Source organism: Prionailurus viverrinus, chromosome B1, assembly GCF_022837055.1.
Source record: "Prionailurus viverrinus isolate Anna chromosome B1, UM_Priviv_1.0, whole genome shotgun sequence".
Taxonomy (NCBI): Eukaryota; Metazoa; Chordata; class Mammalia; order Carnivora; family Felidae; genus Prionailurus; species Prionailurus viverrinus.
In genome coordinates this window covers 150909399-150929948 of record NC_062564.1, presented here as the reverse complement: position 1 = coordinate 150929948, position 20550 = coordinate 150909399, and the positions used below count along the sequence as shown (strand labels likewise).

At 37.6% G+C, this 20550-nt stretch overlaps 1 protein-coding gene across 2 annotated transcripts in view; it reads left to right on the top strand.

Moving 5' to 3' along the window:
* STAP1 (signal transducing adaptor family member 1) overlaps positions 1 to 20550 on the top strand; it is a 54113-nt gene that overhangs the window by 2487 nt on the left and 31076 nt on the right. For both annotated transcript variants that reach the window (XM_047855129.1, XM_047855128.1), the window contains exons 3-4: positions 9095 to 9273; positions 18442 to 18513. In XM_047855129.1, the coding sequence (XP_047711085.1) occupies positions 9154 to 9273; positions 18442 to 18513 (192 nt within the window). In that variant the 5' untranslated portion in view covers positions 9095 to 9153. The remainder of the gene's footprint in view (positions 1 to 9094; positions 9274 to 18441; positions 18514 to 20550) is intronic.

The following is a 20550-nucleotide window of genomic DNA, read 5'->3' as shown; positions in this document are numbered from 1 at the left end:
CCTAAAGAAAGGATGACTTTTGCTATATATTATACATCAATGAACTGGACTTGAAGAGTGTTATTCACTATATATTATACGTCAATACTATATATTATATGTCAATGAACTGGACGTGAGAGTGTTACCAAACCAAAGTGGACCCACTCCTTGGTGACTTACAGGCCGACTACACCAGGTGGAGTTGCCTCACAAGGTCAACTATTTGTACAAACAAGGAGATCACAGGGAACAATTTCCAAAACAGTGTCTCTCCAAAGAGGGGAAAGCAGGCTCCTTTTATTAGGCCTTGGGATGAATATTCAGAAGGGATTTTAACATTATAATGAAGCTGAGGTCACCTCTGGCACTTTCTTTTTCCCTTTCTTTCTTCTTCTTCTTCTTCTTCTTCTTCTTCTTCTTCTTCTAAATGTTCACTTATTTTTGAAAAAGAGCATGCGAGCTTGTGAGGGGAGGTACAAAGAGACAGGGGGACAGAGGTTCCAAAGCACGCTTCACGCTGACCCATGAACTGTGAAATCATGGCCTAAATCTCATGCTCAACCAACTGAGCCACCCCACCTCTGGCACTTCTGATTCATCTGTGCGAGCACAGGGGATCAGACCAATAGAGAGAGAGAGAGATAACCAAATGCAGTGTGTGAATTAGGGTCAGACTGTGATTCAAAACGAAGCCATAAAGAGCATTAAGCAATGGAAAACTAAAGTAGTAATTATTAAATGACAGGGAAACGTAAAAGTTTCTTAGATATTATAATGCTACTGTGATGATGTAAGAAAATGTCCTATTCTTTTAGGATAAGGATATACATATGAAGTATTAAGGGGTAAAACGTGATGTTTGTAAGTACTTTGAAATGGTTCAGTTAAAAAAAAAGATATAGTTACAGCAAATCTGGCAAAACACTAACAATTATTGGAACTACATGGTAGATGTGTAGGTGTTTATTAATACTGCTCTTTCAGGGATGCCTAGGTGGCTCAGTCCATTAAGTGTCCAATTTCGGCTCAGGTCATGATCCCATGGTTCATGAGTTTGAGCCCAACATCGGGCTCCATGCTGACAGTGCAGAACCTGCTTGGGATTCTCTCTCCCTCTCTCTATTACCCCTGCCCCACTTGCATTTTCTCTCTCTCTCTGTCTCTCTCTCTCACACACACACACGCACACAAACACACATACAAAATAAATAAACTTTAAAAAATAAAAATACTGCTCTTTCAGCTTCTCTGTATGTTGGAAAGTTTTCATACTAAAATGATAGGGCAAAGTGGCATTAATAAAATTACTGAAGTTCTCAAAATTTTTGCAAAAAAATTATTATGCCAAAGTGTCATAAACTCTAACTCTAAAGCTCTCTTTTGGCCAGCAAAAGAGCAGGATGCAGGATGAAAAATGAGAGATGACTAATGTCCGGGAAAAGACAAGAGACCCAAATAAGGGTCCTTGCCCCGTTTTTTTTAGGATCAGAAGGCTTACAAACATGGTGATGGACGTGCACATTAACTTATGAACATGAGGGAAAGGAGGTCTTGAAGATATTCAGGGTTAGGGGTTTGGGTTAATACAAAGCAAAATCCTGATGCCGGCAGTCGGGCAGAAAGTTGTTTACAGGGGACATGAGGCACCACCTCTGTTTATCTTAGCTAGTCTAGGGGAGGAGAAAGATAGGACACGTGACCTCAGGGTTAACAAGGCACCTTTTTTTAAATAATCATCTCTGCTCTGGGCTGCTTCATCTCCAGCGCAGTGGTCTATAGCCCAATTTACCTGTTTACCTAACTTGGTCCTTCCTTCCTGTGAAAGCAGCTTTCTGCTATAGCACTAAATTGGGGGTGCTTCCGCCCTGCATATCTAATCTTGTTTTTTTCATATACCGATGTACTGGGTGCCTTTGCACCTCCCTATTCTTGGTTGCCTTGTTTGTTTACCCAAACTCGGGTGTTAGCATCCTATGGCTTTGTACTTCTTTATTGCCTTGTTAACCCATTGGCAAGCCCGGGGGATTCCTAAGCTTATTCCTCACACAAAAGTCAAAAGTGAAAATATTAGCAATTTACTATAGGATAATTTTGTCAGAAAAAATTACACTCCAAAAATCAATTTGTAAAAATTATAAACATTTCAATTATAACTTAATTTGCTAAAGTGAAATAAACTTATTTATATAATTTTGGAGTTTATTTTTTAATATAACATTTAAATTTTTAAAATTCTTTACTGTCAAATGTTGTTCCATGTGTTAAGTACACTCACTTTAAGTAGCCTTTTCTCTACTAAATAGGCTAAGACTCTAATTGCCAAATTATAAAGTGTGTTTGCAGTATGCAGGTAGGTGGCAGCAACGTTCACGAAAACAATTTTATACAATGGGTTAAAAGTCCCCATGAGTTCTTAATTGAGTGCTACATAAAAATCTTTACAGTTACCTCTGTGCCAAGTGTTTGATTCATAGTTGCTGTTGAATTCTATTATATATATATATATATATACATTGTTTCTCTTCCCAAGAACACAACAGGGGCGACTGAGTCAGTAGGTAGAGCATGTGACTCTTGATCTCAGAGTTCTGAGTTTGAACCCCACACTGCTGGTAGAGTTTCCTTATAAAAAAATTTTTTTAATAAATAAAAAGAACACAACAAATACACTATTCTCTGGATCTCCATTCTGTAGCCTGTAGTTTACTTCTAGTCAGCATAATTCTGAAAAATTAGCTTTTGTCATTTAAAACACATTTAGGGGTGCCTCGGTGGCTTAGTCGGTTAAGCGTCAGATTTTGGCTTAGGTCATAATCTCAGTTTATGAGTTCAAGCCCCATGACCGGCTCTGTGCTGACAGCTCAGAGCCTGGAGCCTGCTTCAGATTCTGTGTCTCCATCTCTCTCTCTGCCCCTCCCCTGTTCGCAGTCTGCCTCTCTCTCTCTCTCTCTCAAAAATAAATAAACATTTAAAAAAATTTTTTTAAAGAAAGAAGTAGGGGCTCTTGGGTGACTCAGTCCATTAAGCGTCCGACTTTGGGTCAGGTCATGAACTCACAGCTCATGAGTTCAAGCCCCACGTCGGGCTCTCCAGCTCAGCACAAAGCCTACTTCAGGTCCTCTGTATCTTCCTCTCTCGCTGCCCTCCCCTGTGTGCTCTCTCTCTCTCTCTTTCTCTGTCAAAAATAAAACAAACATTAAAAAAAAAAACTTTCAAAAAGTACAATTAGATTTTCAAAAGTTTAATACTTTCTGCATTATAATTTAACCTTGCAAAGACTTAAATTACTTTAGTGGTACTAGGCAAAAAATTAAATAATAAACATTAGTAGTTATTGACACAGATATATGCTCCAGATAAGTTATATGAAAAAATGTAGTTTATCAAATATCATGTACTTATCTGATTATGTAAATATACACAAATAGAGAAAAAGTGCCAAAAAGGTGATGGTACCCATCCAAACGGTGCTAATGGTGGATGGTGGACGAGCATGTAATTTTCATTTTTTTAATTTATGCCTGAAGACTTGTTTTTTCTAGAACTTATATAAGTAAGTTTTCCATTTATTAGGAAAAATTAAGAAATTATTTTAAGTATTTATAAAGCATGCTATATGAGATGTTCGTAAATTTAAGCGCCTATAGAAATTCATAAACAATAAAGTGCCCAAACTATAGCTTGTAGGCCATACCTAACAGTGGGAAAGGGTGAAAGAAGTAGGAAAATAAACTGCAAACAAAGACACAAAGCAAAAAGGTCATAATCTCACAGTTCGTGTGTTTGATTCCTATGCCTGGTTCTAACCAGACTGGGCAGCACTGGGATTCTCTTTCCCTCTTTCTCAGCCCCTCCCCCGCATGTGCTTTATCTCTCAAAAAAAATTATTATTTTATAAATAAATAGGGGCACCTGGGTGGCTGAGTCGGTTGAGCATCCGACTTCAGCTAAGGTCATGATCTCATGGTTTGTGGCTTAGGGCCCTGCGTTGGGCTCTGTGCTGGGCTCTGCTGACAGCTCAGAATCTGGAACCTGCTTTGGTTTCTGTGTCTCCCTCTCTCTCTGCCCCTCCCCTGCTCGCTCGCTCTCTCTCAAAAATAAATTTAAAAACATTAAAAATAAAAATAAACATTAAAAAATAAAAAATATTTTTAAAAAGGAAATGCTATGCTATTGACAGAAAATCTGTCAGATATTGTAGAGTGTTCATGTTTGCAAAATGAACTAGATTACGAACATCTTCAATGTTAGCATAAATTCTCACTTCTTCCTGTAGACAGTGCAGAACTATATTGATCAGGGGTCAGTTCTATAGAATAGAACTCGTAATAGCTACTGTAGGCAAAAACGGGATCTACTAGTATGCATTATTGCTTTACAGAATTGTTGGGATGGAAGGAGAAATAACATATTCAGGGCTTTCAGGAATGATTTCTAAAGACACACTGCAGAACTGAACACCAAGAGCCAGCTGTTGTTTGTATAATCAGGAAGCAAACTGAAAAGCTGAGAAGCTAATGCTGGTGCTGGAATCTCCAGAACCATACTGACACTGCACAATCAGGAAGTCACTTCTGTTACAAAAGTGCCATGTCTAGGAAGCCACAACGAATAAGAAGTCTCCATGAGCAGGAAGCCTCCTTGTTGCTGCTGGCTCCAGAAACACATCATATTCATCGTGACAGGTACCAGAAAATTGACATTCCATGCTTTGACTATCACCACCCATGAAACTACCCATGAAACTAGTGATCAACTACTGAGACTTCTGATAGTATTGCCACACAAAAAATTAGAAGCCTATAGACCATGCTTCAGCCTAGGGGAACAGCAAATCAAGAATAAATTCTGTTTCCATCTACATTGCTACCCAACTCCAGCTCCAAAAAAAAAGGTCTGGATATGTAGTTTTTAGCTTTTCAGCCTCTGCAGTAAAGAATGGCATACGGGAGTGCCTGGGTGGCTCAGTAGGTTGAGCATCCGACCCAGCTCAGGTCATGATTTCACGGTTCCCCAGTTCGTGGGCCTGAACCCCATGTTGGGTTTTGTGCTGATATATTCAGATTCTCTTCTGCTTCAGACTCTGTCTCCCTCTCTGTCTGCCCCTCCCCCATGCACATGCGTGCACACTTTCTCTCTTTTTCTCTCTCTCTCTTTCTCAAAAATAAATAAACATTAAAAAGTAATAATAATGGCACACTGGAAGGGGCTGGAATGGAGACTGAGCACTAACCTACCTTATCCCAGAAAGCAGCAGTAGTGGGGTTTTTTTGTTTTTTTTGTTTTTTGGGTTTTTTAGTGGATTTTAAATGAAGCAAAGAGGAAGAAAAATGTAGACCTAAACTTTCTTTGTATTGAGCTTGATATGGCTAAAACTAAATTCATTATTGCTCTACCACCCAAACTATCACCCTATATGGAATTTTCAGTTTCTATTACAGCTACTATTATGCAATGATTTATCTCATTTAGAAACCTGTATCTATGTGACATACAAGAAACATTTCTCACTGATATAAATAATACCCTACACTAAAAAATAGTGAGAACATTTAACTAGAAAGACTGTTATCATCGTAGATGCAACTCTTTGTACTAAAAATCATGTCAGCAAATTAAACCAGTCTGACAGAGCTACAAATATCACTTCTACAACAGTGATTCCTTGCCTTTTTTTTTCTGTCCCAAAACACCTAGTAGAATTTTTTTTTGAGTAATTATGACTCATTATGCCACAAAGTAAGCCAGTCATTAAAATTAAAGCTGTATTCTTCAGTTATGGATTGTAAACATAAATGTATTCAAACATCTTCAAAATTTACTACAATGAGTTGTGATTGAAATGGCAATAAACCATCAATAAACATTATGTGAAACAAAGATCAGAAATTGGGAAATACAGGAGACAGGTTGGAGGCTCTAATACAGAGTGATTGATTGAATCATTTCTAATAAGTGGATAGTAAAGTACTTTAGAGAGCCTTAACTGTCATAAAAATGTGTATTCATTTGAATTGCATTATAACATGGATGACTCAAAAGAGCACTGAAATTTTGATTTTGTATGAGTTAATCTTATACTTCATTCAAAACTGTTTAATTTGTAGCCGTGTATCTAATGTATAACAAATTCCTGTTCACAGAGCTGATGATGGCTGTGTCCAGCAGTTTGACAGTAACGTGATTGTTCTACACAAGAACAAAAGAACCTGCGTCAACCAATGGTCACACATATCAGAAAAAAAGAAGCTTCTGTCACAGCAGAGGCTAAGAGCTCCCAAATTAGAACTGTATTTTCCAGTCGGAAGTTAGTCATTTAATCAATGGTTACTGCAATCTACTACCTATCAACTTCAACACAATCCCTGTATTTGAAAAACTTAGTTTCCTGTTGATACAGAATGTATACTAATAACTAATATACAGTAGGCCAAATACTGTAATAAAATATCTGTAAGATGCTGTGGAATGCAGGGTGAAAGCAATAAAATTTCTCCTTGGAGATGGGGAAGGCTTCAGGAAATCAGGAAATCTTCACAGACAAGGATATATTCAACTGAGGTCTTTAAGGGTAGGCAGGAAGTTGTCATTTTAAGAAGAACGAAGGGCACCCAAACAAGATATACAGTAGTTTGAAAGGTATGAGGAGATGGGAAAGAACATGAGGTATCGATCATTGGGATTAACCAAAGTTATTAGAGGAGAGAGGTTTTTTTTAAGGAGTTTCAATTTAAGGGCCCTGTTATGAAGGATCTCGTATTCTATGCTTGAGCACATTATTGGTACTCAATATTTAGTGTTGATTGAAAAAAAATGAAAGAGTGCTCAAAAGCAATGAGAATCTATCAAAATGTTTTAAGCTGGGGAGTGACTTGATTAGATGTCATTTTAAATGAATTAGAGAAGAAAAAGTGTGAAAAGTAGGAGACTTCTGAGGAACCTACTGTAGCTCTTGAGACGAGGGAGGAAGTTGTGATCCTAGATAAGTTAAACGGTTTGCTCAAGGGCTCAGCTGGTGAGTAGCAAAACTGGCTACTCATTATTCACCACCTAAAATTTGAGATATCTATAAGAGGATTTCCATTGTCATGATACAGTTGGAAACTGTGAGCAGGTCTAACTGGCTAATAACGTTTCAGGATGTTTGCATCTTGTAGGTTTTTTTTGTTTGTTTGTTTGTTTGTTTTTTAAGGAGACATCATTTGAACATTGGTATATTAACAATTAATGTGACTTGCAAATCAGCAAACCAAAGCAACTTCCAGAGGCTGATAAGCTGGTTTTTCTTTAATTTTGCGTATTTTTTCATAAGGTAGGTAAGAAAGACATAGTTAACTAGATGATTATTTCTCAGAAATATTCCTATGCTTACATTTTTCTAGAAACATTCTTTTCTCCCTGGCCACAATGCCAGTGACTACTTTTCTCTTATTCCAACCATGGCTGTTTCACAGCATCCTGTCTCCCTCCCCTTCTTTCCATTTTCTGTTCTCATCTCTCCTTTCATTTCCTGCCTGTGTTACACCAGCTACCAGTTGCCAAAAAGGTGGATTAGGTCACTTATCAAATCAGGAGGTTTTCCCTTGTCATTCATTTTCCAATTATACTGAAACTGAAAAGTAGTGTGGTTTTACCTCAAAAAAAAAAAAAAAAAGCAGGACTTGTATTTTATCACTGGAAGGTTTGAGTAATAATAGGAAGGAGGTCTCGACTTAATATAAAAGCAGAGGAGAGGCGCCTGGGTAGCTCAGTAGGTTAAGCATCCAACTCTTGATTTTGGCTCAGAGAATCCTGCTTGGGATTCTCTCTCTCTCCCTCTCTCTCTGCTCCTCCCCTGCTCATGCCTCTCTCTCTCTCTCTCTCTCTCTCTCTCTCTCTCTCAAAATAAAAAAAATTAATAAATAAACGTAAAAAGATATATATAAGCAAGGGAGTGATTTTGAATCTTCAACTCCCAGTATCTGTCTTAAACTTTTTATTTTGGATGATTAATTAAACACTTTCCTCTGGTTAACTGATAATTAGTCTATATTGCTGTACTCACTTTGTAGACAATTTGGCTGCACATATCTACAGCTGCAGATCCAATGGAACCCATACTGGTGGGGAAAACCATGTGATGTCTCCATTAGGAAAGGAGGATCAGACTCAAGAGTCCTACCTTATTTTGATTTCTAAGAATCAGCTGGTCTCACTGGGGAGAATGCCCAGCCCTTGACTATACTAAATCCATAGTAATTCTGAAATACAGAGGATGAAATAAGAAATGGTGGAACTTCTCAGGATCCCTGCAAAACATACCATGATTCCTTCCATTGTTTCCTTCCCCCATCATTCCTTGCACAGTGCTCGGCCAAATCCAGTCTCTAAAGGACCGTTTCCCACGTACAACTACTGAATGCATTTGGGCCCCAATGTAGCTTTCTAAATCTTACCGTAGAGACCCCATCTATGCATCTTCACATCAGTGATCCACAGCTCAGAAAGCATAAAAGAACAAAATAAAAGTTTGAAGTATTACAGCTTTCTCTGCCAGACATATTTTGCCAACTGGTAACCCATGAACTCAAAATTCTTACTGACAGAAAAGTAAAAAAATCCCATGTTGCCATGTGGTTTATATTTACTGGATCATCAAAATAGGCATGGGATAAGGAACTCCAATCTTTAAAAAAATGTAAGCAAAGCTCAGTCTTAAAAGATTTCCAGCAGAAATAGTACTAATAAAATTATCCTATAAAGTAATTTTTAATGGAGTCAAGTTAATTCAAGTCATATCTTGCGGGGGTAAAGATGGAAAGCAATAAATAAAAGAAGGTGGAAGAAAACAAATGTGACCTTGATGACTCCTCCAAAGTTTATAACCTCCACATCGGTTCTTTTCATCCCCTGGTGATATTAATCTTCTATTTATTTTGCTACTGTAATCCTCAGTAATTCTAAATTTGCATAGAGATCGTCCTTTCAAAGTTGGTCTATGCCTGTTCTTTCTCACCTCACAAAAAGTAAAGGAAAAAAGTGTGTGTGTGTGTGTGTGTGTGTGTACTGTTGGTGGTTAAATATCGAGTTGGGACTTCCTCTTTGAACAGTTGCTTTTTCCTCTCACACAAAGGAGATCTCATTTTGTTTGAGACTGGATATAGTTGAAATCAAACCACACACCAAGAGGGTATGATGGATAAGAAGCCCCCAAAACCAGCTCCTCGCAGGATCTTCCAAGAAAGGTTAAAGATTACTGCTCTACCTTTGTACTTTGAAGGTTTTTTGTTAGTCAAGAGGTCAGAATGCCAGGTAAGTCCATAGATGATAACGTTGCAACTAGCAGCTTCTGCCTTAATATAAAATTTGTTTCATGGTGATGTGATGTGATGTGACAAGTGCCACCTTGTTTCTGTTGTGATTAAGCCCTCTTCCCTGAGCTCAGAAATATGATGCCAGTTTTGCATAATTATAAAGACAATGTGTGGCTTAAGCACATTCAGGTATATATGTATGTATTATATATAATAATATAACATTCTAATGTTAAGTCACCAATGTAAAAAAAATTGAATAAGCTACATTTCCAAAGAATTTATGTTAACATAACAGAAGATTTCAGCTTGGAAGATAAAATGTTTGATATTTTTTTCTATTTACTAGTATGCTTCCACAATGACTTGTATCACTTAATACAAAATATTATGATTGAAATGAAAACTTTTGCTCTTCCTCTTAGTTGTTTGAAGTTTACAAATAATGGTAAAATTATTTTTTAAAGTAAACTTTTGTAAAAATAAATAATGAAAATGCTAAAATTGATATTGTTTAACATTAAATATAGTTGTGTATTCTAAAAACATGAAGATAGTGACTTGAAAAGACAATATGTAGGTTGCAGTGTATGTAATATGTACACTAAGATATATAAATACATTCATTCTAACAAAACTCAAAAAGCAGTTCATATTTTTTAAAATGTAAAAATGAAAAATTATAATTAAATAAGTTAAAATCAGTGCTTTGAAAATACCAGTTATGGATAATTTGAAGTTAATGAGAGAAATAAACATGAAAGTGTCTGTTACTAATTTAAAAAGAAATCATTAAGCTGGGTCAAATTTTATGAAATTTTAATAGTAACAAAGTAGCAAAAAGTTAAGTGTTTCAAGAAATGTCATCAGAAATGTTTAATAATGATAATAAGATATGTTTTCTTAAGATTTATTAACGGAAAAATTGTGAAAATATCTACAATAGCACATTCGAGGTTTTTGTAAAGACATGGTAGTTTATATTCTGTTAGAGGTGTTAAACATGTATTAATAAATTTGTCAGTTATATTAGAATATTTTTTGGTTCCTCCTACATGCTTTTATTTTTTGCATCTTTTTCTTTTTTTCATTTTCATTTTTTTAAGTTTATTTATTTTTGAGAGAGAGAGAGAGAGCCTACACAAGCATGTGTGAGAGAGGAGCAAAGAGAGAGCAAGAGAATACCAAGCAGACTCCACACTCTCAGTGCAGAGCCCAGTGTGGGCTCTTTCCCACCAACTGTGAGATCATGACCTGAGCCAAGCTCAAGAGTCGACCACTTAACTGACTGAGCTACTCAGGTGCCCCCCCTCTTATATGCTTTGAAAGTGAATTCTACCTTGTCACAATAGGTTAGCCACATGATTACTTTGGCAGGAAAGAGGAATTGGGAAAAAGAAATTTCTAATTTGTAATTAAAAAAAATTTTTTTTAATGTTTATTTATTTTGAGAGACACAGAGACAGAGCTTGAGTGGGGGAGGGGCGGAGAGAGAGGGAAACACAGAATCTGAAGCAGGCTCCAGGCTCAGAGCTATCAGCACAGAGCCCGACATGGGGCTTGAACCCACCAACCGTGAGATCCTGACCTGAGCCTAAGTCGGACACCCAACTTACTGAGCCACCCAGGCACCCCTCTAATTTGTAATTTAAATTTGATTATTCATTAAATGTTCATCGAAGTATTTATAATAACTGTTTCTGATGATGGTTAGCAGGAAGAACAAGGATTTTAGTCAGTAAAACATGTCTTTTACCTGATGGTTTTGCCACTTAAACTGCTTGTGATCTTGTAGAATTTACTCTATCTTCTTGAGATTCAATTTTCTCAAACTATAAAATGGAAAAACTACAACTTGCCACCTAAAGTACAATGCCTGGAATACAACAGGTGCTCAACTAATTTATTCACTCAAACAATGTTTATAGTGTGTCCCCTATGCATCAAGCATCCTACCGAGTTCCAGAGAATATAAATATAACACAAAGATCCTACCTTCAAGAGGCTTAGTCTACAGTAAGGAGTGATGACTCTCTTACCTGACTGTTACTCTACCTTTTCTTAGAAAGCATACTTTGAAATGGAAAGAATAAACTATAGATATAAATATTTCTGATGAAATTGACTTGTTTCCACTCGAATTCATAGCAACATCTTTCACGTGTATGTCAAGGAGAAGAGAGCAAGAGGATAACAATATTGTCTAATTATAGGGTGGTTTCAAGGATTAAAGAAGATAACATATAAAATACCTGGCTTACACTAAAGGTTATATTCATTCATTTTATTATTTATTATAATCTTATTAACATACTAAAATCAGTTTTGAATCCGTAGGTACGGTTGACCCTTAAACAACATGGGTTTGAACAGTGTGGGTCCACTTACACTTGGATTTTTTGATAAATATAGTACAGTGCTATATATGTATCTTTTTCTCCAATCATTTTCTTTTTTTTTTTTTTTTTTAATTTTTTTTCAACGTTTATTTATTTTTGGGACAGAGAGAGACAGAGCATGAACGGGGGAGGGGCAGAGAGAGAGAGGGAGACACAGAATCGGAAACAGCCTCCAGGCTCTGAGCCATCAGCCCAGAGCCCGACGCGGGGCTCCAACTCCCGGACCGTGAGATCGTGACCTGGCTGAAGTCGGACGCTTAACCGACTGCGCCACCCAGGCGCCCCTCCAATCATTTTCTTAATAACATTTTTCTCTAGCTTACTTTATTGTAAGGATAGATATATAATACAGATAGCTTACAAAATATGTGTTAATCGACTGTTTGTGTTACTGGCAAGGCTTCTGGTCAGCAGTGGGCTATTAGTTAAATTTTTCTGGAGTCAAAAGTAATATGTGAATTTTTGACTGTGCAGGAGGGTCAGCACCCTAACCCCCTACATTGTTGGAGGGTCAACTGGTAATATGGCTCAAAGGAGAGCCACAGAGCTAGAGCACTAGTGAAAATAGAAGCTGTGAGAAAAATCTAAGGAAAATAATGGGATTTCTAGGCAGCAGCGAAGTGCCTGGGAACCTTTAAAAGTGAAGGAAAGCCAGGGATATATGGAAGGTTATCTTTAAAAGAAAATGGGATAGAGGAAGTTGGGATACTCTGCAGAACGTTAAGTGGGGTCTTTGTTGAAGGAATTCAGAACATTTAAACTAGAGAAAATATAACTGAGGACTAACCTGGTCTGTAAGGAGATCACACATTTAGAGGTGCTTCCTAGCTATTTTTGTGACAGGGGACTTGTAAGAATTTAAGGATTTTTGCCCCTAGGAAAAGGTACCAACATGTACCATTTTAAATGCAATTCCAGAAAGTCCATGGATCCCAGGTCAAGAATCCATTAAAAATACATAATCTTCATGAAAAAGATAATGTGGACTTACTTAAACAACAGCACGAGAATTTTGGACTGATCAGGAAGATTTATTTGATAATAAGCGCTATTAAATGCCACAACAGGATGCCAATGAAAACACGGTTTTTGCAAATGGGGAAAATTCTCATTTTTCTGGAACTGTTTGAAATTAAGATAGAGGTGTGCCTGGGTGGCTCCGTCAATTAAGCATCAGACTTCGGCTCAGATTATGATCTCGTGGTTCATGAGCTCAAGCCCCACATGAGGCTCTGTGCTGACAACTCAGAGCCTGGAGCCTGCCTCGGATTCTGTGTCTCCCCCTCTGCCCTCCCTGCTTGTGCTCTCTCTCTCTCTCAAAAATAAATAAACATTAAAAAAAATTAATAAAAAAATCGGAGATAGAACTTGGGCAACATTTCATAGTTTCTTCAATCTGTGATATGCCTTAAAAACAATATGTATGGGGCGCCTGGGTGGCGCAGTCGGTTAAGCGTCTGACTTCAGCCAGGTCACGATCTCGCGGTCCGTGAGTTCGAGCCCCGCGTCAGGCTCTGGGCTGATGGCTCAGAGCCTGGAGCCTGCTTCCAATTCTGTGTCTCCCTCTCTCTCTGCCCCTCCCCCGTTCATGCTCTGTCTCTCTCTGTCCCCAAAATAAATAAACGTTGGAAAAAAAAAATTAAAAAAAAAACAACAATATGTATAATATGTCTTTTAATTAACTTGAACATAAGAATGTGGTCACCATATCAGTGTCAAAATAACATATCTCTGACTAGTCCTCACCACTAGTTCATTTAGAATTATACTGGTATATTTATAAGAGCTTATCTGAAATTCAATCAAGACTGTGACCCACTGGTCTCTGCGTACTGAATATAAGTTTGATCTATTCTTAGGCTTGTGGCTGTGGTTGAAGTTCACAGGACCTATCGTTATTTGTAATCTTACCTTTCCTCTGGGCTGCCTTTATTCTTAGCTCACTACCTTTGTTCTTGCTTCTTCCCCCCACCCCACCCTTAATAAACCCTCCTTAATCCTTTCCATGAATCTGTATGTTTATCAGTAAAACTCTTATTTTTCCCTGATTAATTCTACCCAGTTCATATCATTCTCTCCTGACTGAACCACCTCTGTAATTTTTCTTAGAAGCATAGATGGATGTCACCTGTATGTATAGAAGGAACTCAATAAGTTTTGGCAATGAGGGATTTTAGTTTTCCTATCATATGGCAGGTTAATACCCATAAATCTAATTTGGAAGACGAAGAGAGTGGTACACTTTGATTTCAGAGTTTTCTCTTGCTTACTTTTCCTCCAAGAATCATAGAATCTCCAGTTTGAACTTGATCTTAGATGCCATACTCCAGTAAAACCACACACCCTGTCATTAAGTTCTCCAACCAATTTGCCTGCGTTCTGATCTTCCCTCTCTCCCTCACTCCTGTCCTAGTTCTAAATTATAGTGTAGCTTCGACTTGATTCCTGCATGGCAGAGGCTTACCAGTAGAACCGGATGTGAAAGGCTTAAAAAGAGAGATATGATTAAAAAAAAAAGTCCCCCCAAATCAAATTGTTTTATTAATCAGAAGTCAAACTTGAGAAAATCCAAGTACTTTTCAACAGAGTGGCTAGACACTTTCATGGTTTTTATAGAACATCTGCCTGATTATGGAGACAGTATATATTGACAATTTTTCAAGCCAAATTTCTCAATGCAGTTTTATATTTCTCTACTGAAGACAACATGAAGGCACCCTTTCATAGTATACGTGAATGGCGATGGGTTTCATTACTCTGGTTCACAAGATATCCTCCCCTTCTCATACATAATCCCACTGAAGGAGATCTATTTTGGAGATTTTTGGATGACACCACTGTCACACACACATACAAATCTCCATCCTCAAAAAGTAACATATGAATAATGAAAAATGCAAAGTACCTGTTAATAATGTGAGTGATGAGGTAATGCTTTTTTTTTTTTTTTAAGTGGCTAACATTTATGGTCCACTTGCTCTGTCCCAGGTCCCATGTGCTTTACACACAGTATTATTCCATTCAATCTTGAACAACTCTATAAGGCAATAGCAGGAGGCTGGTTTCTACCTCTATTCTTGGTCCTCTAGCAGTACACTCTCACACAGGAAAAACAATGGTCATTACCATCATCATCATCATACTTCAGTGCTTTTAATATATTCAGAAAGTTGTTCAACATCACCACTATCTAGTTCTAGAACATTCTCATCCTGCTAAAAAGAAATCCCATTAGCAGTTAATCCCTCTTCCCCTGCTGTATACATTTTTATATGCATTTGTTGGGATTTTTTTCTGTCTCCCAATTTTGAAACCAATTAAAAATTAAGACAGAGGAATCCCACACAGATCAATTAGGTACTTTTATCATTAATAAAATCTATCGCTATGTAGTTTAGATTTATGGCCAAAACAATGCTAACACTTTATACCAGATTTAGGTAGGCTTGAGCTACCTAGTTAGTGAGCTACTCACTAACTCAGTTTAAAAGCCACAAGCCTACCCCTCCTGGAGGCCCTTTACCACATGGCAGGACCAGAAAAAGAACACCTACTCTCTCCTAATACGCTGAGCAGAGAAAGGATAGAAAGGGGCTAAGTTGAACATGTTGCCTCTTAATTCACTCTGGCTGTACTGTGCAGGATAGATTGGAGGGCATAAGAAGGTGGCAGAGAAACCAGGTAAATGCTATCGCAATGCCAATAACACATTGGCTGATTCTTCAATCCTATGCCCCTTTGAATTGGTCTTTTCTATGTTAATTTGTTCTTAGCTCAGGAGGTATCAGGTTCCTTATGTAACATTATAGCCAGCTCTCAATTAGGAGGTAGGATGGACTGGAAAGACCACAGGGTTGGACAAAGAAACTTGTCCCACATTCCAACTCTGCCCCTGAAGTAGATTGCTACAGTAATACTACCAATTTGTTCAAGCCTCACTGTATGCATTCCCCCTTTGAAATGTGACTTCTCTGGTCTTTCATGAAGAGATTGACTTTATTTTTCTACCCCTTGAAATCTGGACTAGGTCATGCTTCGGTAAATGTGACAAAGGGAGAAAATTAGAAACCTCACACATTAGGTTTGCCTTCTCTTGCTCCTGGGAATCCTTCTGCCAGCATGTGAACAAATATAGGCTTACCTGACTGGAGACAAGACCCTGTGGAGTGAGACTCTGGTTTTCTCAGTAGAGTGTTTTCCAACACCAACAACCAATTCTCTGACTCTCTGGACACCATCTGGCTGTTCAACAATTCAGCTGAATTCTGACACTACCTATCCAGATGTAGTGCAGACCCCACCGCTTAGTTAAGGGCACAGTCCCGCAAGACTGCCCTCCACTTCAGTCACCAACTGAAAGTCCCAGACCTCCTATACTTCTGACCAACTCACTATAAATCAAAAGCTGCCATGATTCCCTCTGAAGACTTTATAATTTATTAGACTGGCTCACAGAACTCAGGAAGCCACGTTACTTACATTTTCTGGTAAAAGATACAAATGAACAGGCAGATCAAGAGGTCCATAGGGCAAGATCTGGAAGGGCCCCAAGCACACATGCTTCTGTCCGTACTGAGTTTGGCTGTACCAACCTCTCAACATGTGAATGTGTTCACCAATTAGGAATTTTATCAAATCACATTGTTCAAGAATTTTTATGAAACTTAAATCTCCCAGCCCATCCCCCATTTTTCCTAGAGGTTGGTGGGTAGGGCTGAAAGTTCCAACCCAGTAATCAGTTGTCCTTTTAGCCACCAGACCTATCTTGAAGCTATCCAGGGATTCCATCCTAAATCATCTCATTAATATAAACTCAGGTATTACATAAAGTGACTCATTACTAGTAACAAAAACAGTCCTACCATTCAGGAAATTTGAAGGGTTTTAGGATCTCTGTGCCAGGAAATGGGGGACAAAGACCAAAACATATTTCAGTTCTGCATTCCCAGCTAGGACCCCAGGCAAGTGTGTGAGGCCACCCCTAGATCAGCCACAGTGAAGTATATCCAAAGAACGATCATCCAGCCACAGAATAATGGGAAATAGCAAACATTTGCTATTTTAGTCCACTAAGTTTGAGGGTGGCTTGTTACACAACAAAAGCTAACTAATATAGTACTTTATCAGACATGAAGAAAAAGGGATAAAATAGTTCTACTAAGAACATGAGAAAGATGATTGTTGTAATTCAAAATGAATTTAATCTTGAGCTTCGTGGGAACCAAGACAAATAAAAACAAGATGGGTTACAGAGTTTCCATTATTTGAGAAAAGAAGTATATCAGTTCTGAAGAGGTGAGAAACAGTTTGATGGGCTAAGAAAGGATAAATGGTATGTCAGTATTAAAGAGACACAAAATGCCATAATATATAAAAGTGTCTTCACATTTATAAGCATAAGAAAAAAATCATGTAATTCTCTTACATTAATCTTCAATATAAATCAAGATAATCCAGCATGTCATAAACATTGAGCTTATTAAACTCTAAAGGAATGATTAACATGTCTATAAAACTGGAATTTTTAAAAACATGCTTTTGGAAAGAGCTGGGTATGAAGGTAAGTATTTACACTTGGAAGGATTTTATTCTCGAAACCCCCATGTCATTCTTTTGTAATACAGCCAGTCTTCACAGAATGTAAATTCCCCTTATTTAAATAACTTTCACTTGAGTGAAATGAAACTAGGTTATTTAAATTTTTTAAACCTAAAAAGTTGTATTTCTATAAAACCCATAATAATGTGAATGTAGCAATAATGAATGAAATTCGGACTTCAATGTTTAGCTTTGATGTTAAACTATTTTTATGATTATGAACTATTCCATTGCCTTTATTTATATAAACATACACTATTTATAGGACCCACACTATAAGCCATGTACTCTGCTAAGTGCTTTACATATGCCAATTTATTCAATCCTTTCAATTGTCCTGGAATCTAGATATTTAATGCTTGTCCTATCTTGACCTCTAAATGGCTCCTCTTACAGGTGCAGGCTTCCACTGATGCCTACATAAAAAGTCAAGTGTCTTAGGGGCGCCTGGGTGGCGCAGTCGGTTAAGCGTCCAACTTCAGCCAGGTCACGATCTCGCACTCCGTGAGTTTGAGCCCCGCGTCAGGCTCTGGGCTGATGGCTTAGAGCCTGGAGCCTGTTTCTGATTCTGTGTCTCCCTCTCTCTGCCCCTCCCCGGTTCATGCTCTGTCTCCCGCTGTCCCAAAAATAAATAAACGTTGAAAAAAAAATTTTTTTAATTAAAAAAAAAAAAAGTCAAGTGTCTTAAATCAATGGGGAAAGTTTTCAAAAATGACCTATTTAAACACAAATCAAATTACATCCTTACCTCACACCTTATGCTAAAATAAATTTGTGAAAGATTTAATCAAGACCTAGATGTAAAGGGGAGCCCGGGTGGCTCAATCGCTTAAGAGTCTGACTCTTGGTTTCAGCTCAGATTACGATCTCAGGGTTTGTGAGTTCAAGTCCTGTGTTGGGCTCTGTGCTAACAGTGCAGAGCCTGCTTGGAGTTTTCTCTCTCTCCCTCTCTCTCTGCTGCTCCATGCTCTCTGAATGAATGAATGAATGAATGAACTTTAAAAAAAGGAGTTAAATGTAAAATTAAGCCATTAAGTTAGGTGATTTATCTCAGGGTAAAGAAGAAACCTATATCAAACAGCAATTAAGGAAGTTACAAAGAAAAGTGGTAACAAGAAAACAGTTGAATATATACCAATGAAATAATGCTCTTAATTTCTTTCCCACAGGAGTATAAACATTACTGGACAGAGTTGAGAGGAACTACACTTTTTTTTTATTCTGACAAAAAAAGTCCAACAGTAAGTAGTTAAACACATTTGACTGGTTCAATTTTTTCCAATATAGACATGTTATATAGTTTTATTCATTTGGGGTTTTCTGTCTCTCAAGAGTAAAGATATTCTAGTAAAACCAATTCAAATAAGAATATTGATATCTGTGGATACTATCAGATATAAGACCTATGGTAAAGTTTCCAGGGCACCTACGAAGAAGATATAAACTTGTGTCTTTAGTTTTGCATTTTTTTCTTTCTGATCCCAATGGTAGAAACTTAGTTGAAAAGTGAAAATTTTAGCTAGGTAACAAGATACAACTTGCTTAATGCCAAGGGGTAGCCTTAATTTCCCCAGTTTTTTATCTTGCTGTATCATGCAGTTATTATCTGAAAGAAACTAGATGATCCCCAAAGCCTCATAACATAAAATATGTCACAATTTAATTTTTCTAGGGAGACGAAAACATAACCTGCTAAAGGGACTTCTAAGAGCTTAAGCATGAGAATAAAGAGATTCTGAGATTTATTTATTAGTATTAATTTCAAATAATTTATTTTTAATTTTTTTTTATTTTTACATTTATTTATTTTTGAGAGACAGAGCGTGAGCAGGGGAGGGGCAGAGAGAGAGGGAGACACAGAATCTGAAGCAGGCTCCAGGCTCTGAGCTGTCAGCAGAGCCAGATGTGGGGCTTAAACCCACGAACTGTGAGATCATGACCTGAGCCCAAGTCGGACACTCAACCAACTGAGCCACCCAGGCGCCCCTATCAAATACTTGATTTATATTTCAATTTTTCCACAAAGATCAAAAACTGTGTATTTCATTTTTCCCACAAATAAAATGTAGCGTTTTAGTGTCAAATGTTTGCCTACCATGGAATGCTATAGGAGATTTTATGATCTAGTAACTTGTTTAAATACAAACATTTTGTACCATGGATGCAGTAGCCCACAGTTCTTGGAACATCATTATTACATGCCCAGATTTAATGAAAGAGACAGAAAAAACAGCCTTTGTGATGTATTCTACCTTGCAGGTATTTTAGTGCCATTAGTGGTAAATTAACCAGAAATCATTTAAAAAACAAACAAACAAAATGTGTTGAGCACTGGGTGTTACATGTAAGTGATGAATCACTAAATTCTATTCCAATATTACACTATATGTTAACTAATGAGAATTTAAATAAAAGATTGAAAAAAAAATAAGAACATGCAAAAACAAACAAACAAAAACAAACTTAAAATGATGACTTTCACCAGAGTTCTGGACAGGTAAGATTCATATGGAGGTGTTTTCAAATGCCATAATAAATTTTAATAAAATGAATCCCTCTGTTGTGCCTTCCAACTTCCTACTGATGTCAGTGAGACTATGAGAGACACTGGTCTAACCCTTGTACAGTATACATAGTGGGTGAGTGAATAGTTATTGCTCACTTGCTACCTGGCATGAGGCAGTACAGCTTAGTGAGTACAGCTTAGTGACTGCCGCCTGGTCTTCAGGCAGACTGCCTGGCTTGTTATCCTGTCTCTGCCACTGTGAACTGTGGGTCTTGGGCTAGTTACCTAACCTGTCTGTGTCAGTATATCAGACAGGGAACTGGTAGGAAACAGATGACATCTCAAATTGGGCTTTTTTTTTAAAGATTTTATTTTTAAGTAATCTCTAAACCCAACGTGGGGCTCGAACTTACATATGCCCCTAACCGAGATCAGGAGTTCGTGCCCTACTGATCAAGCCAGCCAGGAGCCCCTCAGATTGGGCATTTTTGAAGAGAGCTTAATGAAGATGCTATATTCAAAGCAGTGGACAGGATATAGGAAAACTACAAAGGATAGAATAGATCTCTGAGGCTAGGAACAGTTCCCTACTTTGATGCCCAGAATTTAAAAAAAAAAAAAAAAAGTGGGAGAAGAGTGAACAGAAGTGTATGAAGATGACTGCATTGAGAGGAGTAAGATCTTTGACTGAGGAAGCAATTGCATAAATACCTCACTCTCCTCAGGCTTCTGATCTCCTGCCAGTGTTAACTAGGGTCCAACCCAATGGGAA